The 24,684-nt window shown below is 46.0% G+C and overlaps 2 protein-coding genes and 1 long non-coding RNA gene across 6 annotated transcripts in view; 1 reads left to right on the top strand and 2 right to left on the bottom strand.

Moving 5' to 3' along the window:
• Positions 1 to 903: 903 nt before the first annotated feature.
• SCAND1 (SCAN domain containing 1) lies at positions 904 to 1,743 on the bottom strand. Its single transcript, XM_032350801.1, has one exon. It carries the CDS (start codon positions 1,692 to 1,694, stop codon positions 1,161 to 1,163), a length of 534 nt encoding a protein of 177 aa, XP_032206692.1. The 5' UTR covers positions 1,695 to 1,743; the 3' UTR covers positions 904 to 1,160.
• A 92-nt stretch (positions 1,744 to 1,835) lies between these two features.
• Positions 1,836 to 24,684, top strand: part of CNBD2 (cyclic nucleotide binding domain containing 2) — a 52,038-nt gene continuing 29,189 nt past the window's right edge. For 2 of the 4 annotated variants that reach the window (XM_032350797.1, XM_032350800.1), the window contains exons 1-6: positions 1,836 to 2,205; positions 4,504 to 4,557; positions 13,891 to 14,028; positions 16,413 to 16,466; positions 20,306 to 20,469; positions 24,030 to 24,186. In XM_032350797.1, coding sequence (XP_032206688.1) covers positions 1,915 to 2,205; positions 4,504 to 4,557; positions 13,891 to 14,028; positions 16,413 to 16,466; positions 20,306 to 20,469; positions 24,030 to 24,186 — 858 coding nt within the window. In that variant the 5' untranslated portion in view covers positions 1,836 to 1,914. Of the gene's footprint in view, positions 2,206 to 4,503; positions 4,558 to 10,553; positions 10,949 to 13,890; positions 14,029 to 16,412; positions 16,467 to 20,305; positions 20,470 to 24,029; positions 24,187 to 24,684 lie in introns of those variants that run through there. The other 2 variants (XM_032350798.1, XM_032350799.1) reach the window with 2 other exon arrangements.
• On the bottom strand, positions 4,576 to 10,679 carry LOC116595016. The gene is made up of 3 exons (XR_004287514.1): positions 10,587 to 10,679; positions 6,888 to 6,998; positions 4,576 to 5,686 (listed from the first exon to the last, which is right to left on the bottom strand). It is a non-coding gene; the product is annotated as an uncharacterized LOC116595016 (long non-coding RNA).

Below are 24,684 nucleotides of genomic sequence, written 5' to 3'. Positions count from 1 at the left end.
CAAGAATGTTTGCAAAATAATTTTGAATTCATCTATGTTTCTTTAATATGAGAAGGCAAAATGTACCCCCCCCCCCCCACTACTCCTCTTAACCCAGTCTGGCTCCCACTTTGTGGTGTGAGCTGCAGGCTTATTAGATTTCAGTTGTTGAGAGCAGTGAAGATAGGTCTGGCCTTCCTTATATTAAGAGATGGCACCCATTGCAGTTAGGACCCTTCTGAGACCAATCCACATTGCCCAGGGACCCCAATTAGTTCCTGGGTGGGCAGAAGACTTAGGGAGAAGTAGGCTTTATGATTTCATAACAGAGCCTCCCTATTACTTGCCAAATTCCTTCTCTTTCTAAACAATCACACTTATTTAAAAAACAGAATTAAAGTGAGTGGCTCCAGCAATGAAATCCATTAGTTCACTCCAGTTTTCCTTAAATTCTAGGGGCCCAAAATATGACAAGAAAAGTGAGTTTGGAGGCTTAAACCAGAGCTCACAAGAAGCACTCCCTAAGGACCTGCACTAAAACACTTCCTAAAACAGCCCGCTGGTGTGGGTCTTTTGGGAAGCCTGTGCCCAAAGGGCAGATTGGTGTAACAAGTTAGTGGCCCAGTTGGTATAGAGATAGCCAGTTAAGTAAGCACTTAATACAGAGTCCGCTATTTGCCTGCCACAACCACTACCCACTACCTTTTTAAGTAGGAAAGTAAATTCATAGGCTAGTGAGAGGTAGCGAATACGGAATCCAAGCTGCTAAAACTCTCTTTATGGAGACTGCAACTAAACAAAGGAATACCCAGTGGGGCCTTGTGGAGCGAGCAGGATAAAAATATCCCAGATGTGGAGGCCTAGGCCTAGCCAACGCGTTAATGGTCCCACACACACACACACACAAAAACAGAAAATGCCAAATGAACAGGGAACAAAGGCTTTATTCTCTTGGGCTCCCAACCTGGTTTCGCCATCAGCCAAAAAGGAGGTTGGAAGGAGATTAAGCTCGGGAAAATAAACCTACTAAAGGACGAACGAAAGGGACACATCAGACGACTGGAGCTGCCCAAAACTAGTTTTTCATCAGCGCGGAATGGAGAGCCAGGCTCAGGCCGCCAGACCCGATCGTGGCCCCAGTCCAGAGAACGCCCACGCCTGGCTGCCAGCTTCTCCGCCGCTCAGCCGGTGATGCGCACATCCGTGCGGCGGCGAAGCCGCCGGGCCCGCGCCGCCTCAGGCAGGATGGCGAGCAGCTGCTCCTGCACCAGCATCTCCACGATCTGCTCCTTCGTACGGATGTCGGGTCGAAGCCACTGGCGAGAGAGCTCCCGCAGCTGCCGGAACGCCTCCCGCGGGCCTGCGGCGTCCTGGTAACGGAACTGCCGGAAACGCTGGCGGAACGTCTCCGGGCCGGGTCGGGAGCCGCCAGGGTGTGGAGGGGAGCGCGGAGCAGCTTCGGCGAGCGGCGGGGAGCCCAGGCCTGTGGGCGGCAGCTCCAAGGCCACGGAGGCAGCCGCAGGAGGCGTAGGAATCGCTTCGGGGACCGCGGCGTTGGGGGTGGAGGGTTCAGGAGCAGGCGGTGGGGCCTCAGGGGTCGACGAGGAGACCGCAGAGTTACGCTCTGGGCCTGAGCTCAGGCCGGCTCCTTCTTCCTTCTCTGGCGACAGCGCGAGGTTCCCAGCAACCACAAAGCTCGGCTCAGACGCAGCCATGACTCCAGCCTCTGGACGTCACTCTTTGTCCCGCAGCCGTGGCCTCAGCACTGCGCTGCGCGGGGAGGGGCTGAAAGAGGGAGGGGTCTGACGCGTTAAGAGCCGAGCTCGCGCGGCCTCCCCGTAGGCGGGTGGGGGCTGGCCGACAGCGAGCCAAACTAAACCTCACTCGCAAAGCGCCTGAGGGGGCCGGAAGCGGAAGTCCGCCCCAGCTTCTGCGATGACCTCGGTGCCAGAGCGCCCGGAAGCCAAGTCCGGGCTCCCGGAAGCGGCGCTCGCTCACGTTAGCGAGTCCGGTCAGGAGGCGGCTGCGACTGAGAGGCAGGAGTGGACCTCTTTCAGTGTGCGCTGGTCTACTGTTCGCGATGTCGCCTCCCAGCACCAGTTCGAGGACTCGGAGTCAGAGTCAAAATCGGCGTCCGAGGAGGAGGGGGAGGAAGAGGAGGATGAAGAGCTGGAGGAGGAGGAGCCCAGAGGAGTCTTTACTCACTGTGAGCTCTTCGGCCCGCAGGTGATCTGCACCTCCAGCTGGGTGTGCGCCTCCCCTGACTGGGATGAGGGCGAGCCAAGGTTTCTCTGGGACTGGCGCCCGGCCCGTGGTGGGAGAGGGGACGGCGGGACCGAGGTCGGCACTGGGGGAGGCCCTGACACGTGGAAGTCCTCTTTCCGTCAAAAGAGGAGGGCAGTGGCATTCACCTTGTTGCGAGGATGACAAAATATAAAGTGTGAAGATCCCCAACACACATAATAAGACTCGCTCCTCCCATAGCACAAGCTATATGCTCAAGAACTGTGTGCCATTATTGTATTTTGCGTGTCCTTTGAAACCAAGGGACAGGTGCCTCTCTGGGTTCTGCTTTTAACATTAAGATTAGTAAGTGCCTTGCCCCATAGGCATGGACCCTTGAAATGTGGCTAGTCGGAATTACGATGTGTTGTGATCTAAAATACACCCAAGATTTAGTACAAAAAAGAGTAAAATAGCTCTATTTTTTTATGTCGATGTTAGATTGATAGTATTTTGCATATGTTGGGTCAAATAAAGTGTATTATTAAAATTAACCTGTGTCATTTTACTTTTTAAATGTGGCTACTAGACAAATTGAAATTATATGTGTGGTGTGCATTGTATTTCTGTTAAGCAGCCCTGTGCTGCCTGTGGAGTCAGGCAGCCTTGATGGAATCCCCATTTCAGGGTTTATTTGCCTTAGGTCAGACTTGAGAGAACTAAATCAGTAAAGCCCTTTGAAGGAGAGGGCTTTTTATATGTTTGGTGTTGTCTTCATTAGGTAAGTTGCTATCTCTGAGCTGCATTTTTTTATCTGTAAAATGTGAAGGTAATACAGCTTACCTCATAGAATTTATGAGAATTCAGTGTGATGATGCAGATAAAAGCATGTAGCTCTGATAACCCTTAAGTGATATATTCTGTTTGACAGAATTTTGTATTTTGTATTGCCATTTTATGGATGGAGAAACGAAGACCCAGAGAGGGACAGAGGCCTCATATGAAAGGTTTTGTCTGAGCTCTCTGCAGAAGAAGTTAGTGTGTTTAACAACTAGCAATACACCAGCAGCCCTGATATAAACTTGCCTCCCCCATAGGGTGGGCTCTCTTGGATGGGTGGAAGTGGATCCTCACAAAACATTTTTCACAGTTTGAAAACCTTGAAAGTCATTGCAATGGGTCTTGAATATTTTTTTAGCTATTGACACTTAAAATTGGGAAATTTCACATGCAAATCTGGATTTCCAGCTTTTCTTGAAAAAGTAGGTGTGCTGACCACAGTGGTCCCACTTACATTCCTATCAACAAGTAGCTGGAGGTGAAGATACTCTGTCCCAGATGGCCTCAATCCTCACCACTCTCTTTTGTCTGTCTGTAAGCAGAATGCTGTTTACATTTACTATTTTTTCTTTTAAATTACTGTTGCTCTCAGGATGTGGTTTTCCTTTAGAGCTGATATTTTTATTTCCAGAGGTGGGAAAATGGGTCTAGAGTTTGCTATACCAACTAGTTTCAAACCTTTACTTACTCTCCCTTGCCTCTTGGCATTTTTGGTTCACTGCCCTGAGTGAACCAATAGTCCTATTCCCTGGGTGGTAGCAGGCAGTCAGAAACCCAGGTTTAAGGGAGCACATCAAACCTTGCTGCAAGGATGAAGGGTCATGGAAGAGTTCACTGGGGAGGAGAACTTCAAGATGATACTCAAGAAAAAGGGTAGATCTAGGGGCAATCCAGGTAGAAGGCATTGCCTGTGCCAAGGCACAGAGTGAATGGGAATGAAACTTTGTGGAAACTGCAGATTACACAGAGGGGAGTGGCCAGGGTCTGGGAAAGGGATGAAAGCTGAGGTTGGAAGGTCATTTGGAGGTTAAATCATAGACTGTCTAGAATTTCATGTTGAAAATTTTATCGTTCTGTCAAGGAAGGGAATGAACTCTTGTCCATGGAATCACAGAATGTTAGCTCTCTAGTCCATTTCTTGCATCCCGATTAGAATCGTGGAGTATTAGAAATGGAGAGATCTTGGAGATCTATTAGATCTATTAGAATTGTGGAAAGTTACAATGAAGAGCACATTGACATTAAATCAAAAAGTTAGATGCAGTTATTCTAAACTCTATGGGTGAGCAAACCCCCAGAATCTAAAAAAAAAAAAAAAGGTTAAAATACATCTTCTGAAATTATCCTACATACTTATGCATGTGATTTCAGGTGATTTCCAGGTGTCCTTGAACCCACCCACAGGACCCAGGTTAAGTTTAAAATATATTCATATGTATTCCATTCTCCCGAATTTTGCAGGTTAAGAAGTCAGCACAACAAGAGGAAATGGATTGGTCCAAACTAAAATACCTAGTAAGTGGTTCCATGAGGACAGAATTCTTTTCACTTGTAGTCCAGTGTTCTTATCATATTAGGCCTTCTCATTACCACTAGGTTGGGAGCTCACTTGGGAAGGGATTATAGATCATGTATCTCCTATCGTTTAGCTTCCAACACAAGGCCTGATTTCCAGCTGGACTCTGAGTAAATATTGAATCAAGGAAAAGACAAGTAGTGGGTTTCATCTATGAAGGGGAGCACTAGTATGATTCCCATACTCTTTTCAGAGACGGGTGTCTTTTAATGGCATATTGTTGGGGGTTGCAGTATAGAAAGAAGCCTAGATACTTTTTTTTTTTTTAAGGCTTTTTATTTGGAAAAAATTATGGCTTCATAAGAAGTTGCAAAAATAGTACAGAGAGGTCTCATGAACACTTCACCCAGTCTTCCCCAGTGGTGACATCTTGGACAATCATAGTACCCTATCAACACCAGGAAATTGATGATGCAATCTAAAGAGTTTATTCAGAAGTGCTTAATTGTGTATATGTATAGGCCTATGCAATTTTATCAAATGTAGATTCATGCACCTGTGCCACAATCAGTATCCAGAAATGTTTGGTAACCGCTAAGTTCCTGTAACTGAACTAAAGTGAGTCTGAACCTTGGGAGATCACAGGTAGAAACTATTCCACATAGAGTGCTCTCACAATGTAAACTATGTTTGTAGCAAGTAAGGAGATCACGGGTAATAACTTCCAAAGCTGTGACTCTTTGAGCAAGGGTGAATGGATTCCTTTTTTTAGGGTTAGGATGACTATTTAGATAGGAGAGCCTTGTCATCAAGATGGCACAAAGTTGTGTGCGCGCTTTAAGGGAAACATGCCTATACATGCATTGTGTATTATGTAAATGAGGTTTGCTCCTCTTTGAGTGGAGATTTTTGTATTATAATGAGGTAAAGGTAACAGTTGATCACTCCAGGGCCCATCTGCACATGTGTTGGTCAGGGGTTAAGTTCAAACTGATCTGGGTGGTCTGGGCCAGCTGTAGCATTTTGTCCAGGCAGTCCTTACTGCTTGAGGGTTTTCAGTTTCCATCACAGGATGCTCTGCCTGTTGGGTCTTTTGCCAGAGTTAAAGAGATAAGCTGGAAAGAAGAGCTTAAAGAAAAATGTGGAACAGAGTTTGGTGAGTTCAAGTAGGTAGGCAGCAAAGGTCAGGTCTTGAGGTCTAGTTCTGACAGTCCCTCATGCTACCACTTTATAATGACACCCTTCCCTCTCCCCTACCCCCCATTTCTAGCCGCAGGCAACACTAATCTGTTCATCTCTATAATTTTGTCATTTCAAAGATGTTATATAAATGGAGTTATAGAGCGTGTAACCATTTGGGACTAGCTTTCTACACTTAGAATAATTCCCTAGATATTCATCTAGCTTGTTTTATATGTTTCATAGTTTATTTATTTTTATTACTGAATAATAAGCCATGGTGTGGATGTACCATGGTTTGCTTAGCCAGTCGCTGGTTGAGACATTTAAGTTATTTCCAGTTCGGGGCTATTCCAAAGTGAAGCTGCTATGAATTCTTTTATCATATGGCCTTAAGTAAGTCAAACCCTTTATGAGCCTGGGGGTAGTAACTACCACACAGAATGACTCTGAGGAGTCAAAGAGAAAATATGTGTAAAGGAACTGGTAGCAGATCTGGTATTATTTAGATGTTCTTTAATTTCATACATCAGTGTTTTATTGTTTTCAGCATACAGAATCTTCATGTATTACCTTTATACCTAAGTATTTCATGTTTTTAGTGCTACTAAAATGGTGTTTTAAAATTTTCAGTTTCTAATTGTTCAGTAGTATATAGAAATACAAATTGATTTTTGTCTAATGATTTGTATCCTATGGCTTCATTTAACCAAGAAACTCACCCCCACTGGGGCTTTTTTTTTCATTTTTACGATCCACCCCCCCACCCCATTACACTTGCCATTATTTACTTGTAAGAGTCCCAAGTTGTGTTTTATCCAAAGTTTTGGTTACAATGGACAGAGGAGAATGCCTGTAGTGGGTTACTGCCTCTTGGTTGCCACTGGAATTCATTATTTTTTCTGATGCCCAGATTACCCTGTATTTGACCAGTAAGAATCCCTTCAGGCTGATTTCTATGTCTTTTTTTTTTTTTTTAAGGTTTTACTTATTTTTTTGATAGACAGAGATCACAAGTAGGCAGAGAGGCAGGCAGAGAGAGAGGAGGAAGCCGGCTCCCTGCTGAGCAGAGAGCCTGATGTGAGGCTGGATCCCAGAACCCAAAGGCAGAGGCTTTAACCCACTGAGCCACCCAGGCGCCCTTCCATACCTTTTAATAGTAGTATTTCTTCATTCCTTTTTGCGTGTTCATTGACAACTCCCTCACTTGCTTTTTGCAGTCCTGACCTCTGTATTCAGCAAGGCTACCTTTTTGATGTTTCTGAAATGATCTTCAGTTCTGACATGTTTTTTTTGTTTGTTTAAAAAAAAAAACAAGGCGCCTGGGTGGCTCGGTGGTTGGGCCTCTGCCTTCGGCTCAGGTCATGATCCCAGGGTCCTGGGATCGAGTCCCACATCGGGCTCTCTGCTCAGTGGGGAGCCTGCTTCCCCCTCTCTCTCTGCCTGCCTCTCTGCCTACTTGTGATCTCTGTCAGATAAATAAATAAAATCTTTAAAAAAGAAAAAAAAAACACACACCCACTTCCTTCCTGAGCTCTGCCAGTGCCCGTCTCCTCCAGTTGCTTCATCATCTCTTTCAACTATTGCATCTTGCTTTGAACTCGTTTTGAAATATATTAAGCCCTTTGAGTTCTTTGTGGTTCCTGATTATCATCTGTTTCATGTTAATTTTTTTTTTTCTGTGAGTGCCTTTCATCTGCCATTTGTTTTTCTTGCTCCCTGCCCCCTCCTTGTTCACTTTTCTGTAATATATGGGTCTGGTGCTATTTATTTTTTTATTATAAGTCTCCTTTAAATGAAGTGAGTTCTTTCTGGACCAGCTATTTGTTGGAGGTGTGCCTGGGGAAGGGACTAGAGTAGAATTCCAGGCTGGCAGTAAGTCTCTTAGGGTCATCAGCAAAGCATGACCTTCTGACAAAGGTTTTGTGTGAGTGAACAAGATGGAGCTTGGCAGCTGCAGGGCTCTAAGCATGGCAGTCGGTCACTTCTTTTTTTTTTTTTTTTAAAGATTTTATTTATTTATTTGACAGATATCACAAGTAGGCAGAGAGGCAGGCAGAGAGAGAGGGGAAGCAGGCTCCCTGCTGAGAAGAGAGCCCGATGTGGGGCTCGATCCCAGGACCCTGGGATCATGACCTGAGCCAAAGGCAGAGGCTTTAACCCACTGAGCCACCCAGGTGCCCCACAACTTCACTTCTTGCTGTACCCCCTGGGTATCTCATATTCCAGCCACATCTCGTGCTCTCTGATCAGGCCCTGCCCTTTCTTCACTTATCTTTATAGTTTTATTTTAGTGCGACTTTCTCTTATGGCTATAGTTTCCATCCCCTCAATATCGTGAACAGAGACCGTGAGCAGAGACGGTGTCTTCACCTTTCAAGCTTTGCATCTAGTTGAAGCTCTATAAATGTCTGTTGCATAACTCTTATAATTAGCAAAACAATAAGGATCTTATCTTGAAATTATTTGGGGCCCCAGGGTGCCTCAGTTGGTTAAGTGTCTGACTCTTGATTTCAGCTCAGGTCATGATCTCAGGGTCCTGGGATTGATCCCCACCTTGGACTTTGTGCTCAGCGGGGAGTCTGCTTAAGATTCTTTCTCTCTGCCTCTGCCCCTTCCCCTGCTCAAGCTTTCTCTCAAATAAATAAATTAATAAATCCTTTAAAAAAGAAAGGAAATTATTTGTGGAATTGACTCTAACTCAGTTTAAAAAGAGGAAAGTGAGGCCAGTGTGCTTAAGTAATTTACCCAAGATCACATAAGAATAGGGCCAATGCCCTTTCTGACATTCTATTCTACAACAGTTCAATCGTAAGATTAGAAACTAGGACAGAGGGGCATCTGGGTGGCTCAGTTGTTAAGTGTCTGCCTTTGGCTCAGGTCATGGCCCCAGGGTCCTGGGATGGAGCCCTGCATTGGGCTTCCTGCTCAGCAGAAAGCCTGCTTCTTCCTCTCCCGCTCCCCCTGTGTGTGTTCTGTCAAATAAATAAAATCTTAAAAGAAAAAAAAGAAAAGAAACTGGGATAGAAATGACACTTCCTTAATTAAAAAAAAAAAATTTATTTAATTATTTGTGGGAGAACAAGCATGAACGGGGGAAGACGCAGAGGGAGAGGGAAAATTAGACTCTCCATTGAGCTGGAACCCAACACAGGACTCAATCCCAGGACCTTGGGATCATGAGTTGGGCTGAAGGCAGACACTTAACCAAGTCACGCAGGTGCCCAACATTTCCTTAATTTCTAGAGCTGACTTTAATGTTTGTACTGTGTCCCTACCTGCCTCCTACTAGACAATTTAGATGTCTTCAGGTAAATTGAGGTCCAATTCAGTAATTTTGAGGGGATGTAATTTCAGGCCAATTGATTCATCTTAGGCCAGTTCAGAGTTCTCCAAACTTCCTGCCTCTTTCTCCCTAACACTGATCCAGTTCCTCCAGAAATTATACAATCACTGCTGCCAAGAGGGGAGATGAGAAGTGTCTCATCAGAGTCTTGGTCCTACTTACTGGCATCATCCAATGCCCCTTGTTGGTCTGGGTCCTCTCCATGTCACTTGCATCTCAGGCAGCTCAGAGGACTGATTGGATACCTCCCTGTCTATAGCCACCTCCTGCTATCTTTCTTGCCTTCCCCATCCCCAGTAGTTTGTTTCAGAAAGCCCCTAAACTTTTGTATTTCCTTCCTTAAACCTGGTCTGTGGTAGAGGAGGCAAAAAATCCACACTGCTTCTCTCTTTTTCTCTGAAACTTTGTCTTACTCTGTTTCTTCCTGAGTTCTTTGCATTTTTTCTCTAAGCAAGGGAGGAAGAAAACCCAATTCTGTCTCTTCTCATCTCTGTAAGTGGTCATTGTCTCACTCTGGGAGTGGTGGCCTTTGAATTTAGTAATTCAGAGCTTGAGTATTCCTGGCTGTCAGACTGTCTTCACTGTGTTCAGTGTCCTTCCGTTTGGCTGTCAGTTGGGAGAAGGTTGGCAGATAGGCCTAGCTGGATAGGAATGGCCAATCAGGCAATACTTGAGGTCATAGTTTTTTTTTTAAAGATTCTCATATAGGGGGCACCTGCGTGACCTCTGCCTTCAGCTCAGGTCATGATCCCAGGGTCCTGGGATCAAGCCCCGCATCAGGCTCTCTGCTCAGCAGGGAGCCTGCTTCTCCCTCTTTCTGTCTCTGCCTGCCTTTCTGCCTATTTGTAATCTCTGTCAAATAAATAAATAAAATCTTAAAAAAAAAAAGATTCTCATATCAAAGCAAATTCCGATCATTAGCTGCCATCTTTAATCTAGTAGACAGCAGTACTTTATTTTTTTTATTTTTTTAAAGATTTTATTTATTTATTTGACAGAGATCACAAGTAGGCAGAGAGGCAGGCAGAGAGAGAGGAAGGGAAGCAGGCTCCCTGTTGAGCAGAGAGCCAGATGTGGGGCTTGATCTCAGGACCCTGGAATCACGACCTGAGCCGAAGGCAGAGGCTTTAACCCACTGAGCCACCCAGGCACCTCAGACAGCAGTACTTTAAATCCTATATTCTCTACTTTTGGAAGGACCTCAGGGTCACTGAGTTCTAGTTACTGAGTTCCTTTTAACATTTGGCACCCCATTTAGCTGAGGACTTGTGATTTTCCAAGTGTTCCTGATTTGCTGATTTGCCAACATTTATAGGACAGTGTCATGTACCCACACTGGAGGGTCTCCAAGTTCTAAGCGGAGGGAGAGCCTCCTAGGCTGAGGTGTTGGATGCGCCTGCTCTGAGCCCAGAAGCTCCTCCTTTAAGATGGCCTCACAACTGGCAATCAGTTAGCTACTTGGAGCCTCATTCTTATGTATGGAGTGGGTGTGAGAACACTTACCTTGTGGTAGTTGTGAGGATTAACTAAGATCATGCCTTTGGGTGCTCAATGAGTGTTAGACTCCCAGATTGTAATTCCTTCTCACTGCCTTCTCTTCCAGAATCCTCCATTGTGATATAAGGAGATTCTGAGAATGACAGTTTCTCAGAACAAAGCTTCCAGAAGTTATTGGTGAGGAGTGTAGAGAAACTCCTACCTTGCCACCAAGGGAATCTATTTGTTTCTAATATAAGTAGATTGTTTGGGAAGGACCTGTGGTCCTACCCTTGAAAGGCAAAGGGGCTAGTTGTGCCATTTGCCAGTCAGGAACCATGAGGAGATATATGGTGTCTTATACGTGGCAGATCTTGAAGAAGGAACTGGTGAGGAGTGTCAAGGGTTCTGGGAGGGAAGAGTGGTATTTTGAGGAATGGAGGGGCAGGTGTAAGAGAAGGCCTACTCTGTATCTTGTGGATTCATGGCATGGCACAAAGAATAGAGTCCAAGTTAGGCTTCAGAAACTGAATTCTGACCTGTTCTTTGTAGATGGCTGTCCCCTTGACACTGGCATGTCATAGGCTATACTCTGAGCCCCTAAGAACTCCTCTGTACCCATCCTTCCTGCTGCTATGAGATCCAGAGGGAATAAGGCCTGGCAGCAGGATAGAGTGATAGGTTGAGCCTGTGGATCCTGGAGCCAGCCAGCCTGGGTTCAAATCCCCATCACCTGTTAGTCATATGACTAATATTAGTATGAGGCAAGTTACTTCATTTGCTGTGCCTATTTTCCCTTCTGTAAAGGGTGACAGATGACAGTATTAGTATCTATTGCATTGATTTATTGTTGAGGATGAAATAAGTTGATACATCAAAAGGGCTTAGAATAGTGCCTGGTGGAAAATTGGTATTTAATAAGTATTAATTTTATTAATAAAACCCTTCCCCATATTTCCTTCAGATACAAATGTTTTTAAAGAAAGTGTTACAGGTACTGGTGAAGCTCCTCATCATCCCATTCCCTTCTTCCTTACTGGGGACCACTTTCCTGAGGTTGATGTGTAGCCTTCCTATCTAGATTTTAAAAATTTATTACATAAGTATGTATTTATAAGCAACGTAGTATATAGCACATTTTAAAAAATGGTGTCCTAAATGGCATCCTTTTTCAACCTTTTTTCCATTCAAAATTGTGTGAGCTTTACCCACACTGACATGTGGCGCTCTAGGACTATGTTTAGTCCTGGGACTGTACGGTAATGTGTTAATACCTTCCCCTATTGATGGACACTTCACTTGTTTTCAGTGTCCATGGGAAATGTCTCCCATTCCCCGAATCCGGTAAGTGTAAAATGGTATCTTGTTGTTGCTTTAATTTACATTTCCATGATCTCTAGTGATGTTCAGAATCTTTTCATTATTTATAGGAGATTTGGATTTTCCCTTTGAATTACCTGTTCTTATCTTTTGCTCATTTTTCCTTTAGGGTTATTTGTATTTTTTCTTTGATTTGTAGAATTTTTAAAATTTAAAAAAGCAGTTTTGGATGGTAGTTTTTCAGTAATACTTATTCTTTGTCATTTTGGATAGGAATCCTTTGTTGATTCTGTACATGGCAAATGTATTCTTCCAGTCTTCAGTTTGTTTTTTCATTTTCTTTTTGACCTCCTGATTAACAAGTGTTAACGAAAGTTTTTAGCTTTTGCATTTGTTTCATTATGGAGATTCTCAAACACAGAAGTTGAAATATAATGATCACTCCTTAAATCTAACAGTCAGCATTTTGCCATATTGGCTTTACTTATTTGTGTGTGTTTGTGGAATCATTTGAGAGTAAGTTCCTTTTTTTTTTTTCAAAGATTTTTTTATTTGAGAGAGAGAGAGCATGAGAGCACAGACAGGGGAGAGGGAGAAGCAGGCTCACTGCCGAGCAGAGAGCCTGATGTGACGCTCAATCCCAGGACCCTGAGATCATGACCTGAGCTGCAGATACTTGACTGAGCCACCCAGGCACCACTAAGTTGCATTTTTTATGACACTTCTTAAAAATAAGGACATAATTACAGCATCACTATAATATTAAGAAAACCAACACTAATATCCCTAGTATCATCTAATCTCCAGGCACATCCAATTTCCTTATTTGTCCCTAAATAATGGCTTTTACAGCTTGTTATTATGAATCAGGATCCAAAGGCTCATACTTTGCATTTATTTGTATGTCTCTTAAGAAACTGGGTTAGTTGACTTGTAGATTGTTTCACATTCTGGATTTGTCTCTTCGGTGTTGAACTTGTTTTCCTATCCCCTGTATTTACTTGGCAGGCAGAGGGTGACTGCCCTTGCTGCCAAATTCATGCTGGGATAGAGTCCGATTTGTTCTCAGTTCCAAGTCCAAATTCCCATGCTCAAAGGTTGCCTGGGATCAGATGGCCTAGCTTGGACGAGTGGTTTTATTAGTTTCCTATTGCTGCTATAACATATCACACAATCTCTTGGCTTAAGATGAATGATATTATCTTTAAAAAAAAAACTTATTTATTTATTTGACAGAGATCACAAGGAGGCAGAGAGGCAGGCAGAGAGAGAGAGGAGGAAGCAGGCTCCCTGCTGACCAGAGAGCCCGATGCGGGGCTCCATCCCAGGACCCTAAAATCATGACCTGAGCTGAAGGCAAAGGCTTTAACCCACTGAGCCGCCCAGGTGCCCCCGAATGATATTATCTTATGTAGGCTAGAAGTCTGGCATGGGTCTCCCTGGGCTAAAGTCCAGGTGTCAGAATCACCACTTTCCTTTCTTGATGGTTTAGGGAAGAATCTCATTTCCTGGACTTCTCTAGCTTCTGGAGACCACTCACATCCCTTGGTTCATGGCCCCCTTCCTCTTTCTTCAAAGGCAGCAATGCTTGCCGAGCAAAGGCTTGCATCTGCTTGACTTTTCTTCCCTCAGATCCATCTGATTCCAAAATCCAGGCTCTTTCCCTCACCCCTTGCTGCCTGCTGTCTCTTGTGCTGTTTCCCGGACTGAAGTGAAGAACTTGTTATTTAACTAGAACGGGGCTGGAGGATGTTTTTCCAACCAGCTCCTGGGGAGGGAGGTTTGTAATGGAGTTGCCAGTTTCTGTGGCATAAATACTCCCAGCTGTGGGCATTTTCAGGCTACCAACATGATTTCAACAGGCTTGAAGACTTCCTGAAAATGTTACCATTGCTCGAGCATACCCCTGCATTTAATCCTATCCCGTTTCACCTTGTCAGCGCCATCCAGCCTGCGGGTAGCTGTTGAAAACAGGTGGTTTCTACTGATCTAATTTGTTTTGTTTCCACAGGGGCTGTACCAGCTCACCATGGATATCATTATGATGATCCGAGTGTGTAAAATGTTCCGCCAGGGCCTCAGGGGATTCCGGGAATATCAGATCGTGGAGACTGCTCACAGAAAGCACCCTATCTTTTCCTTCTGGGATGTAAGCAGCTGGCCTTAGCAGGATTGGGAGGATTTAAGGGGGTCCAGTAAATAGCACCTCACTTCCCAGACTGAACCAAACAGAGAGAAGACAAGGGGTAAAGCAGGTGGGAGACCCAACTGTCACTTTTGTGAATGATGAGACTTTATTGGAGAAGGTGATTTTATTGAAGACTTTATTGGAGAAGATCATCAAGTGAGAGGATGACCTAAGACTAAACTCCAGAATTGGATAGCCTTATGTGCCCAGTCATGGGCAGTGCTGGACCATGGCAGACTTCTACTACAGGAGCGGGGCCTCCTGCCCTAAACTCACAGCAGAGGAGAGCAGAGCAGAATGTGGGCTCAGAGGGATGGAGATGGAATGATCTCACCCAGTTTTTCTAGATTCACCAAGGAGTTTAAGTTACTCCTTCTCAATGTGGAAGGAGAGGGACTAGTAGTGTTCTAAAAGCACAACTCCCTCCATGTGGAAAGAAACACAAGGAGAAGGGAAGAAGCCATCTTCATTCTAACTGGGATCAAAAGAGCCAGAAAAATCCAGAAGCCTCATTAGGGGTCAGGGTTTTCTGAATGCCCACCACTGTTCATCTTCTCTACCTTCTTTCCTGTCCCCTCCATTTAAGCAAAGGAACACATGCAGGGCCCTGCTCACTCTGGAGGCCATGCTTCTAGATTTTCTAGAAGGTTCCCATTTCAAATTAAAAAATTTATCCCAGTGGTAGATCATACACACTTTTCAGCTCAGAAAAGTTGATCACCATTCTGCTAACCTGTTCTAGATCCCCAAAAGTATCTTCATTACTATTCAGGGCCCCAAAGTTTCTCCCAATCTCTGGACGAACCCTTCCCATTTTCCTGTTGTGCACAGAGTGACTAGCCCTGCCTCCCAAATGCACCCAGGGATTCACTCCAAGAAATTGTCCTAAATGGTGGTGGTGATGGGTGAAAGAGAGGCCATCTTGGGTTGGTCTCTGAGGGACCAGCAGGTGTAACGGTGTGTGTGTGTGTGTGTGTGTGTGTGTGGCTGAGTTTAAGGTACAGCAGGGAGTAGGGGCCTGTGGGTCTGCAGAAAAGAAGAACGTGTCCCATCTGAAGATATTCAAATTCATATATTTTAAAGACATTATGCTGTCCAAACCAAATGAATCTACAGCCAGATTCTGCCCTGTGATTGGACCATCAGTTGGGAAGGGATGGAGTGGAAGAATTGGAACTGGGAACTAAGGTTCGCTGTCAGGAAGGACATTCTGACTCAGGGCCTCATCATGAAGTCGTAAAGCAATGGGCCATGGGGGCCAGGAGTTTTTGGTTACCAGAACACGTGGGCTGGTGCCTGAGCACTCGGAAGCTGAAGACCCAGATCAGCCTTGTCATCAGGGGAGCATGAGGCTGAAACTTAATGACACTGGTTGGGCAGAGTAGACTTGAGCAGAGCAGAAGCCTCTTCAGGGCAGCCTCAGGGGGTCCTATGGCTGCTGGGCAGAGAGTTAGGGGGCCGGAGTGTGGGATTGGGTCAAGAGAGCCGCAGACCAGTTTTCATTAGAGCTTGTGAATCCGGATCTTTTCGAACACCATTGCTTTCTTTCATGGCCTCCTTGAGATGCATCACGCAGGCACATAAGCTATAAATGGGGCTCTGGGATGGGGAGGACCTGAGATATGTCTAGAGAGGTGGTTGGAAAAATCTTGGTTTCCCTCAGGTGGTGGTCAGGGCCTTATTTATGTCCCTTTCCTCCCCCCTGCCTTCTCCCACATATCACCCCCCCCCCCCCGCCTCTTCCCCTACTCTTCCCACATCCCCCCTGCAACTGTTAGGCGATAGAGTTGGATTAGTTCATCCTTAAGACATTTTACACTTCCTTCTTCTGGCCATACTCTAGAAGAAGACTGATAACTCAGTGTGTGGTCCTTGGGCAGGTTCCCTCACCCACCTCGAGTCCAAAAGGGGGCGCAGTAATACCTGCTCCGTCCTGAGGATGAAATGGAGTAAGGAAGGAAGATGAGCATGCCTGGTTCCTGACAGGCGCTTAGGGAAGCCTGGCTTCGTCGACGCCTCCATTTTGTCCTTTTGTGTCGCTCTCTACTTTCCCATTAGTTTGCTTCTTTCCCCTCTTCCTTTTCTCTCTCCATCCTTCCTGTCTTTATCCTCACCCCTCCTCCTCTCTCTCTGTCTCAACAATGACATGTAAGTACTGGGCCTGAGTCTGGGGCTGAGTTGGGGCTTTTGAGCAGAAGTCAACATGAGAGGGCCAGCTAGTGGGAGGGTTCCCGTGGCTTCCTGCCTACCACACGGAAGGGGAGAGGAGGGTTTCAGTGCAAAATTCTAGGAGTAGTCTTGCTGATTCTATTTCTTCTCCCCCTTCTTCCCTTCTCCCCCTGCAGAAAAGGAGGCAAGGCCGAATCATGTTTGATACTATGGACTTTGTTGCAGAGGAGGTACGCGTAACTCTGACCTTGCTGCTGGGAATTTTCTTTCTGCATCAGGCCTGGAAAAGGCACTGGGTTGGGTGTCAGGACAGGTGGGTCCAGTCTGGGTTCCCAAGATTCCAGGCCTGACATTCTGGGGCTGTGAGCACCCTTGAACCCATTTGTCACCTTAGAGCTGAGCAGAACCAGCAGGGGGAGCTCCTGTACTTACACCCGTGGACAAGGAACAAAAGGCAAAGTAGTGGCTGTAAGAGCTCCAGACACAGGAGAAATAATCAGGGTGGTGGGGAGAGCCCTGGCCTGTGTGTGAATTCTGTCTCGGCCTCAAGCCCTCTGAGAGACACTGGGCACCCCCCCACCCCGACTGCCAGATGGCCATTCTGGCAAGGGATTGTTTCATATCTGGATGAGACTTTGGACTGTGTGACGTGTTTTCTGAATTTCAAGAATTGTTATTTTCCTGGCTTCTCACTAAGTCTTCGATACTAAAAATTTAATTTAAAAATTTTTAAAGATTTTATTTATTTTTGTGTGAGAGAGAGAGAGCGCTAGCACAAGCAGGGGCAGGGGGAAGGTAGAGGGAGAAGCAGGCTCTTCACTGAGCAGGGAGCCCAATGTGGGACTCGATCCCAGGACCCTGGGATCATGACCTAAGCCGAAGGCAGACACTTAACTGACCCAACTATCCAGGCGCCCAAATAAATAAAAATAAAATCTTTAAATTTGAAAGGGATCTACCTATTACAGGAAAGATTTGAAGTTCTTACCAGCTCTATTAGATCTGTGTCTGGTTGTGGGGATTCTAGGTGGTATAACTTCCCTTAAGGAGCTAAGTAGGAGTTAAAGTGAGGAAAGTTACCTGGGAAGTTAAATAACAGAGTTAGTTCTGTGGGAATCCAGAGAAGGGAGTTTCTAAGGGTTGGGGGTTGGTGAGAGAGATTTCCTAAAAGAATTAGGGCCCCTAGTGGGCCTGGAGAATCAGTTTTATTCGTAGAAACCAGAGTCATCTGTGTTTTGTCCTAAATGGACCCTGTCATAGAAATCTCAATGGGTTATTGATAGCAAGAGAGGGTTAGGAAGGAAGAAGATTGGATTCAGATCTTAAAAATGGCCAAGACAGGGCACTTGTGGCTCAACTGCTTGAACATATGACTTGATCTTAGTTCAGATCTTCATCTCAGGATCATGAGTTCAAGCCCCATGTTGGGCTCCACATTGGGGATAGAGGCCTACTTAATTAAAAAAAAAAAAAAATCAATGCTTCCATAGTTCCAGGCTGGGAGCCAGGCCCATTATAAGCCCTTTACATGTATTAGCCCTGCTATTTATACATTCAGGTTCTGCTGCTCTCAGATAGGGAACTGAGGCTCAGGGAAATGTGACTTGTCCCAGGAGACACAACTAGGAAGGAGCAGGCCAAGTTTCAAACCCAGGTACATGGCACTAGAGCCTATGCATTATTGTTTTTTTAATTTTTAAAAATTTTAAAGGTTTTATTTATCTATTTGAGAGAGAGAGAGCATGAATGGGGGGAAGGGCAGAGGGAGAAGCAGACTCTCTGATGGGCAGGAAGCCTGATTTGGGGCTCAGTCCCAGGACCCAAGGATCATGACCTGAGCTGAAGGCACACGCTTAACCGACTGGGCCACCCAGACATCCAGAACCTGTGTGTTATTAATCACTAAGCAACACTGCCCCTCTGAGGAGATATGCAAGGCTTCAGAACTGTTGTCCAGAATTTCTCATGTCCCACTTCTTTTTTGCTTCTGTGAGAACTACTGTTATGTGAAATTAGCCAGCATTCATTCATTCCTTCCATAAATTTTTTTTTTGTTGAGTGCCCATTACATGTGAGATGTTTTTCTTTTTCTTTTTTTTTAAAGATTTTATTTATTTATTTGACAGACAGAGATCACAAGTAGGCAGAGAGGCAGGCAGAGAGAGAGAGAGAGGGAAGCAGGCTCCCTGCTGAGCAGAGAGCCGGATGCGGGACTCGATCCCAGGACCCTGAGATCATGACCTGAGCCGAAGGCAGCGGCTTAACCCACTGAGCCACCCAGGTGCCCGAGATGTTTTTCTAGAGTGGGGTAAATAAGATAGATGAAACCACTGTTGTGTTTTTATTGGGGCTTATATTCTAGGACATCTTTGTCCAATAGAACTTTCTGAGATAATGGAAATGTTTAGTTGTGTTGTCCAATATAGTAGCCAACAGACCCATGTTGCGCTTTGTGGCTTGTGTGACTGAGGAATTTAATTTTTTTTAAGATTTTGTTTATTTATTTGACAGAAAGAGAGAGAGAGAGTACAAGCAGGGGGAGCTGCAGGCAGAGGGAGAGGGAGAAGCAGGCTCCCTGCAGAATGGGGAGCCTGATGTAGGGCTCGATCTCAGGACCCCGGGATCACAACCTGAGCTGAAGGCAGACACTTAACTAACTGAGCCACACACGTGCCTCAGAACTTATTTTTTAAATTTAATTTAATTTAAATTTCAATAGCCACGTGTGGCTAATGGCTACCATATTGGATAGTGCAGTTCTAGAGTGAGTGAGAGAGAGAGAGAGAGAGAGAGTGTGTGTGTGTGTGTGTGTGTGTAGGATGGGGAAATTATAGATAATATACACATTAACAAAAAAGAGGGGTGCCTGGGTGGCTCAGTCAAGCATCTGCCTTTGGCTCAGGTCATGCTCTCAGGGTCCTGGGATGGAGTCCCATATGGGGCTCCCTGCTCAGTGAGGAGTCTCCTTCTCCCTCTCCATCTGCACCACCCCCTACTCACGTTGTGTGTGTGTGTGTGTGTGCACGCGCGTGCGTGTGCACTCTCTCTGTCTCTCAAATAAATAAGTTAATCTTTTAAAAAAGAATAAGGTCATTTCAGAAAGTATGAATTACTTGGGGAAAAGTGATTCAGAAACTACACACTTCTGGGAAGGGGGCCTACTATTTTAGGTCAAATGATCCAGTAGGGACTCCCTGAGGATGTGGTGATATAGGAGCTAAGAACTGAATGAAGAGGAGGAAGCAGCTATATCCATGTGAAAATGCAGGGGAAGAACATTCCAGGCAGAGAAAACAGCCCAAGCAAGGACTGCAGGACAGAAGTGAGCTTGGCACCTACAAAAGATGGGTAGAATTCTAGACACTGGAGAATGAAGGAGAGAGGCAGGAAGTGAGGTGGTGGGGGGTAGGGAAGAAAGGAGTCAGACCATGTGGGGCCCCTAGGCTGGGGTACAGAGTTAAGATTTTATCCTAAGTGAGATGGGCAGCCAGTAGGAGTGTTAATAACTCAGGTACCATTTTCCCAGCAGGTGGGAGTGGGGAGTGAATGGATGGATCTGTCTGCCCACTGGTCCATGAGTCTTGCTTCACTAGGACCTGGTTTCTCTAGGTTCTTTTTATTCCTTAGTCTCCTGTAGCATTTCAAGATATCGGCTGAGGCAAGGGAGGTCTCCCCTGACTGCAGTGAACATATCCTGAGGGTCCCCTGGAGCCAGGGAGCCCTTATTGTCTCGGGGAGTGGTCAATGAACAGCAAAGGCAGTATGGTCAGGAGTTGGGGATAAGGCTCTTGGCATGTAGCAGATCTAGGTTATCATCCTGCCTGAGTGTCTTCATCTGTCAAATGGGAATCATAACACTGCTTCACTTCTCGGGCTGGGCAAACACGCAGTGAGATGGTGTGTGTAAGTTGTGTATCCGGATACCAGGCACGCAGTAAGCCCTCGGTACATGTCAGCCACTCTTGTACAGGGTGTGGGAGAGTGTAAGAGCAGGAGTGTGGGGAATTGCCGACTGGCCTCTGGGGGAAACTGCTGGGTCTTGTGTGTCACTCTGGTTCTCTCTCCCCAGGGTCACTTCCCTCCAAAAGCCATGCAGATCACGCAGAAGCTGCCTTCCTGGAGGACGGAGCCCGAGATCCAGGCGCTCTGTAACCTCCTGCAGGTCTTGGACAGCTACCGTAACTACTCAGAGCCCCTGCAGCTGCTCCTGGCCAAGGTCATGCGCTTTGAACGGTCAGTGAGGGTCACACCCCTGGGTCCTCGGCTGGGAAGAGCTGCCTGACGAGGCCATGGCCAGTCTGCTTGTGTCTCTGTGACACCCCAGCTGTGAAAAGCTATCTGTCAGCTTGCTGGAGTGCTCCTTGTTGAGCTTGTAGCACGCTTGGTCTCCTTCATTTATTGATAGTCTGCCCAGGATTAAGGAGCCACTGGATCTGATGAGGCTTGGGTAGGATCCTCAGAAAGGATCTGGTCCAGTTTCCTCCTTTTTCAGAAGAAGAAGCAGAGGCTCAGAGGGGTAGAATGTCTCATACTCTGTCACCCAAGTCATGAGAGGTAGAGCTGAGACTTGCATCCACACCCTAAAAGCCACAGTGGGTCACAGGTGATTGTACCAAGTACAGATAGGAACTAGGGCAAGGGTCTGTGAACTTGGATAAGAAAAAGTTTGTTTTCTTTAACATCTAACTAAAATTTATCATTTCCTTGAATCGCAAACTAAAATTTATCATTTCCTTGAATCGCAAATGTAGGTAATGCACCACGACAGTATTAGCTATTCCTGTGACTTTTTCACCAAAAGAAATCACCAAAAATACACACTCAAGTTATTGCAGATTTCTCAAAAAATAATTTATATTCATCGTATCTTTGAAATTATGGTAGTAATTAGATCTGCTGCTAGATTTTGTTATTCTGTGCCTTAATAAAGATGCACATATATTGCTAGACAACAATTGGGTTTTATTATTATTTTTTAAGACATATATTTGAGAGATAGAGAGCGCACAAGCATGAGGGGTCATGGGGAGGAAGGGACAGAGGGAGAGACTCTGAAGCAGGCTCCCCTGCTGAGCGCAGAGCCCATTCAGAGCTCAGTCTCACAACCCTGAGAGCATGACCTGAGCCAAAATCAAGGGTCAGACTCTTAACTGACTGAGCCCCCCAGATGCCCCCACAATTTGGGTTTTAAAAGGCAATTATCAACTGTTTCTGCTGTATTTTATTTTATATATATACTTATTTATTTTAAAAACATTTTTTAAAGATTTTTATTTATTTGAGAGAAAGAGAGTACAAGTAGGGGAGCAGCAGAGGGAGAAGGAGAAGCAGGCTCCCTGCTGAGCAGGGAGCCCCATGCAGGGCTCGATCCTAGGACCCCGAGATCATGACCTGAGTGGAAGGCAGATGCTTAACTGACTGAGCCACCCAGGCACCCCTGTTTTATATATTTAAAACATTATTCTGTGAAGGCTTCACCAGATTGTCCAAGGGTCCATGACACAAGAGGCACCATATAAATACATTGTGCTAGAGAAGTGTAAGTGGTGTCCTTTTCTTGGACATTTCAGTGGCTTAAAGGAAGCAGCCTAGCAGAAATATTTGAGGTAAGGTCTGTCTTGAAAATGGAGGCTGTAAGGACACTATAGGTCTGTGTCCTGATATCTTCCTTCACGGAGGTCCCAGGTCACATAGTCACAACTAGCACTAGATTAAGGCCTGTTACGACCTGTGTAGGCTCTGTTTATAGCCAGTAAGCCTGGGAGACGAGGGAACCCTCCATCTGGTGTGGCCAAAGGATACTTAAAAAAGAGCTGGTATTGGAGTAGGTATATTTGACAAGTGGAGGTGTAGGCAAGAACATTCCAGGCAGAGGGAACCATCTGCTTTGTGTCCAGCCCAGGAAAGGAGAGCAAGTCGTGGTCTTAAAGTAAGATTCCACAGCAGGCAGAATGTTGTCATGCAAAGAAAAAGAATCATTGAGGTAGAAGCTCTGGAATGTGACGGGGCATCTGCCACTCTGAGGTGTGACCTCAGGCAAGCCACTTAACCTTGCTGAGCCTCAAAATCCGCATTACTGATACAGATTTTATGGGTTTGCGTGAAGATGAAGAGGTAGTGATTTTTAAAGTCCTGTTCAGCTAGTTGATTATTTCTGGGACTGGAAATGAGCAGATTAGACAGGATTCTTTCAGTCACAAGGGACAGAAAACGTACCCGGGCCAGGGGTGGCCTATATATCTGAAAAGTCCTAAAAAGTCCTGGAATAGTTCTCCAGCTTCCGGCTCAGTCCATTCTCATAAACCACTTTCTCCACCAAACCTCCTCTCTCTTGGCAGCATGACGACAGACTGTCTGAGAGTCAAGAATTAAAAGTGTTTCCCCCAAAGTAAAGTCAGGGTGTGGCTGTTGGGAAGGGTGACCCGACACCTGGCAGCAAAGCCACAGATGTCTGCTCTAGGAGATTTGGGGTCTAGTGCTGACTCTAGTGTGACTCATTGTGTGCCTTCAGCAAGCCTGGGGCTCCTTAGGTCCTACTTCCCTCATCTCAGCGATGTAGATCAGCTACATGGTTTCTGAGGGTCTTTCCAACTGCAGCTCCAGGAGTCTGGGCTTGGATGAGCACTAGTTGTGCTCCCCAAAGCCTCATTTTCCAGCTGAATCGTCTCCTATCTAGTCATTGTCTTATGGGCCATCTCCTCTTTCTAGACTTTTGTGTTCCCCATTACCTTCTGGGTAAAACCCTAAAGTTAGCCCAGTGTCTGAAGCTATGATTTGATTTGACCTAGCCAAATTTCTCTCCCTCTGGTTCCCCTGACCTCCCTGTTTTCCATTTCCCTTTCTAATGAAGCTCACTGTTATTCCTTTGAAGACACCATGCTTTCAGCCACCTCTGTGCCTGTGGACGTGGTGGTCCCTCTGCCTGGAACATTCTTCCATCTCTCTGTCTACCTGGAAGACTCCAGACAGTATCCCGCAGCCTGCTCTGGCTTTGCTAAGCTGGGTTAAGTGCCATTGCTCCATGCTTCTGAATTCACCTGTGCTCACCTCTCTTAAAGCACTTTTAAACCTTATTTAGCTTCTGAACTTGACCATAATTTTCAGGACAAAATCTGTCCTTTCTCGCTTTGCCTGATAGACACAGTTGATATTTATTTAACTTACTGAATGAAGGAAGGAAATGAATGAATATTGAAAGAAGTAGAATCTGAACTTTTATTTGAAATGCAGAAATCTTCCCCCTGGGAGCTTAAGAACTAACTTCCAGTTTGCTCTGGACCTGGGCACCTCTACCCTAATGGTTCCCGATTGTGTAGTGAGTTCTTGAGGATTAGAAGACCATTTACCTATTTTTTCCTAGGCATGTTCGTCTTATTTTACAGACAAGAGACCTTGAGGGTCAGAGAGAGAATATGAGTGTCCAGTGCCGTGCAGCTCAGGGCAGAATCAGGACTGGGATCCTGGTCTCCATCATTTAGCTACTCAGCCTTTACTTTCAGGATTTGGTCATTCATTTATTCAGCTGCTGCTCACTGAGCATGTCCCGTGTGCTGAAGCGGACTGACAAAGGCTCTGTCTCAGGAAGCTTCAGTCTGATGGAGGCGGGCAACTCGATGACTGTTAGTGAAGCAGTCAAGCTTGATGGGGCTGGGGCTGGGCTGTTGCAAGGTCCCTTCTGGTCCCAGTTTGTGTCTTCCTGCCCTAGAGAGAAGAGCACCACAGTGCAGCACTCCTCACAGCACGGGCCAGGCTTCCTGCTGCTTCCAGACCTACTGGCCTTGGTCTCTTCTCAGGTTTGGGCGCAGGCGCGTGATTGTCAAGAAGGGACAGAGGGGCAACAGCTTTTATTTCATCTACCTGGGCACAGTCGCGGTGACCGAGGATGACGATGGCAGCAGCGCCTTCCTGGACACCCACCCCACATTGTTGCACAAGGGCGACTGTTTTGGGGTAAGCACGGGGGAAGGTCGGCCTCGGTGGGGCAGGCGTGGGGGTGCGACAGGACTCTAGCCAGAACAGCTGGGCCTGGTCCTACCTTCTCCTGTGTGTAAGTCCCTGCCCTATCGTGGATCCCAGCACCCTTTCCCGTCACAGGCCAATCAACTGGACCAGCTGATGTCCAAGGATGGTTCCTCCATCTGTGATGTTTGAGGAACATGAGGAACATGTTCCCTGTATAACCCCCACAGAGGTGCAGTGACCCCTCCGAGAGGTCCCTCTGGCTTCCTCTTTCCGGTCTGGTGAAGCCTGTTGCCTCTTTTCTTCCACGAGCAGCATATTAAGAGGGAGGGGATGGCCCCCAGGAGTGGGGAATGAACAGGAGTGCAGGGCCAGCTGGGGAGTCTGCAGTCTGGGGAGTAGAGATTTCTGGGGGCTGATGGAAGCAGGAAAAAGGTGGGCAAGGCTGCGAGGAGAAAGCAAGAGGTAGCATCTCACTTGCTTTTGTCT

This window comes from Mustela erminea, chromosome 7 (genome assembly GCF_009829155.1).
Source record: "Mustela erminea isolate mMusErm1 chromosome 7, mMusErm1.Pri, whole genome shotgun sequence".
In the NCBI taxonomy this organism is placed as follows: domain Eukaryota; kingdom Metazoa; phylum Chordata; class Mammalia; order Carnivora; family Mustelidae; genus Mustela; species Mustela erminea.
Note: the sequence above shows the minus strand (reverse complement) of the source record. Positions and strands in the feature narration are given on the sequence as shown.

What these genes read in the sequence shown, in the direction of transcription:
- SCAND1 (XM_032350801.1), bottom strand. Translation starts at nt 1,694, where the DNA reads ATGGCTGCGTCTGAGCCGAGCTTTGTGGTTGCTGGGAACCTCGCGCTG.